Genomic DNA, 1,700 nt, shown 5'->3' on the forward strand with positions numbered 1-1,700 from the left:
CCCCCCCCCCCCCCCCCCCCCCCCCCCCCCCGCCCCACATTCTCCTAGCTCCTGACCTGCAATGGCCTCATAGAGGCCCCCCTGGCGTCCAGCGCCTTCCTCCTCCTCCTCTTCCGCCCCCTGCTGCTGCTCAGGCCCCTCGCAGCCAGCTCGGCAGCTCTCTATCTCGGCCAGGCTCCCCTGCAGGGCCTCCTCCAGCTTGGGCAGTGCCAGTCCTGCCTCCTGGCGTCCCAGGAGCTCCAGGCTGGTGTCATAGGCTGCCTGTTGAGGAGGGAACAATGAGTCACCTGAGACCCTTGGGGCGGCGGGGGTGGGGTGGGGGTGGAAAAGAGAAGGTATCATTTGGGGCACGAACTCCATGTCCCACTTGACCTTGGGGAAGAACAGGGGTGGGCCTCAGAATCAGAATGTTAGAGCATTAGACTTTAGTGACCGTCTAGGAAGGAAACTAAGTCCTAGGGAAGGACTCCCCATGCAGGATCACTGAGGACCAGTACCCAGACCTCCTGATACCCAGCCTTGCACAGGGCCACAGTCCAGTGAGGTCTGTGCATCCAGCCAGTCAAAGGCTGGGGACAAGACAGGGATGGTGCTGAGGGTCTCACCCAGTGTGGGGGCGTCTCCAGGTCCCGGAAGCTCTGGAGCCGAACCCCACGCATTCGTCTGTACTTAGCCATGTCCTCCCGCATCTGCAGGTGTGTTGGGTTTGCAACAAAGAAGGTGTGCGCTGCGGCTGCTGCCAGGTCCACCTTCTTCAACTGAGGTGCGCAGGAATGAGCGAATCAAAGCCCCGAGGCGGGGTGTCAGACCTCTGCCCCTCACCAGCCTGCCCACCCCAGACACACACTCTGGGACTGCCGGGAGCCTTATGGACCGGTCAGTCTGCTCTCCTCTCAACCTTCAGACCTCTAGAAACCAGAATGGTGGGACTCTCAGGAGTCTGGCACCCAAGGGAAGGGGGTCTGAAGACTTCAGAGTGGGTGGGACATGGACAAAGGGCCTCAGTTTGGGAGACAAAATAAAAATGACGGCTAAGCGACGTGGGGAAGTAGGGGAGACCTGTGGGACCCGCCAAACCCGCAAGTCTCTAGGACCCTGAGCTGAGGTGTGTGTAACCAGGGACTCCCCCCATCCCCAGCCACGTCGGCAGGAGCTACCGCCTCCGCAGCTGCGCAGTGCCCGCGGCCGCAGGGGCTCCCGGCCTTCCTCCTCCTCTCGCCGTCCCGAAGCACCCCTCCCGCTCCCCCCACTTCCCGTCCTTCGGCCCCCAGCCCCTGCGGCACTCCTGGGAAGAGACCTACTGAAATGAAGGTGCAGGCCCTTCCCTCCGCCTTCGAGCTCCTCCCAGCCGCCCGAGGCCCTCCCCGCCCCCCGCCCCGTTTGCCCGCAGCCTCGCTGGGCTGTCCGTCCGCGGCCTCCGCAGGTCCTCGCCGGGCTCTGGTCGGATCTACTCAAGTGCAGCGGCCAGTGCTACGCCCCCTGCAGACCCACCCCAAGCCCGGGCGCTAGTATTCCGCCCCCTCCCGGCCAGCTCGAAGCAGGACAGCAGCTCGGGTAGAGTAGGAGGCTGGCAGCGGCGCGGCCCGCGCCCGCACCTGGTAGTAGGCCCGCTGCAGGTAGTTGTAGGGCTCCCGACGGCGGAAGGCGTCTCTCAGCGCGCTCCCCACGCGCAGCCGCGCCGCGCCCCCGGGGCCCAGCCA

At 65.4% G+C, this 1,700-nt stretch overlaps 1 protein-coding gene across 1 annotated transcript in view; it reads right to left on the bottom strand.

Annotated features, from left to right (window-relative positions):
* The window catches only part of LEPREL2 (leprecan-like 2), a 10,449-nt gene extending 9,667 nt beyond the window's left edge, over positions 1-782 (bottom strand). The window contains exons 1-2 of the mRNA XM_008567687.1: positions 606-782; positions 57-261 (exon numbers count right to left, since the gene is read on the bottom strand). Coding sequence (XP_008565909.1) covers positions 57-261; positions 606-689 — 289 coding nt within the window. The 5' untranslated portion in view covers positions 690-782. The remainder of the gene's footprint in view (positions 1-56; positions 262-605) is intronic.
* Between the last annotated feature and the right edge of the window lie 918 nt (positions 783-1,700).

This window comes from Galeopterus variegatus, unplaced genomic scaffold (genome assembly GCF_000696425.1).
Source record: "Galeopterus variegatus unplaced genomic scaffold, G_variegatus-3.0.2 Scaffold336, whole genome shotgun sequence".
NCBI classification, from domain to species: Eukaryota; Metazoa; Chordata; class Mammalia; order Dermoptera; family Cynocephalidae; genus Galeopterus; species Galeopterus variegatus.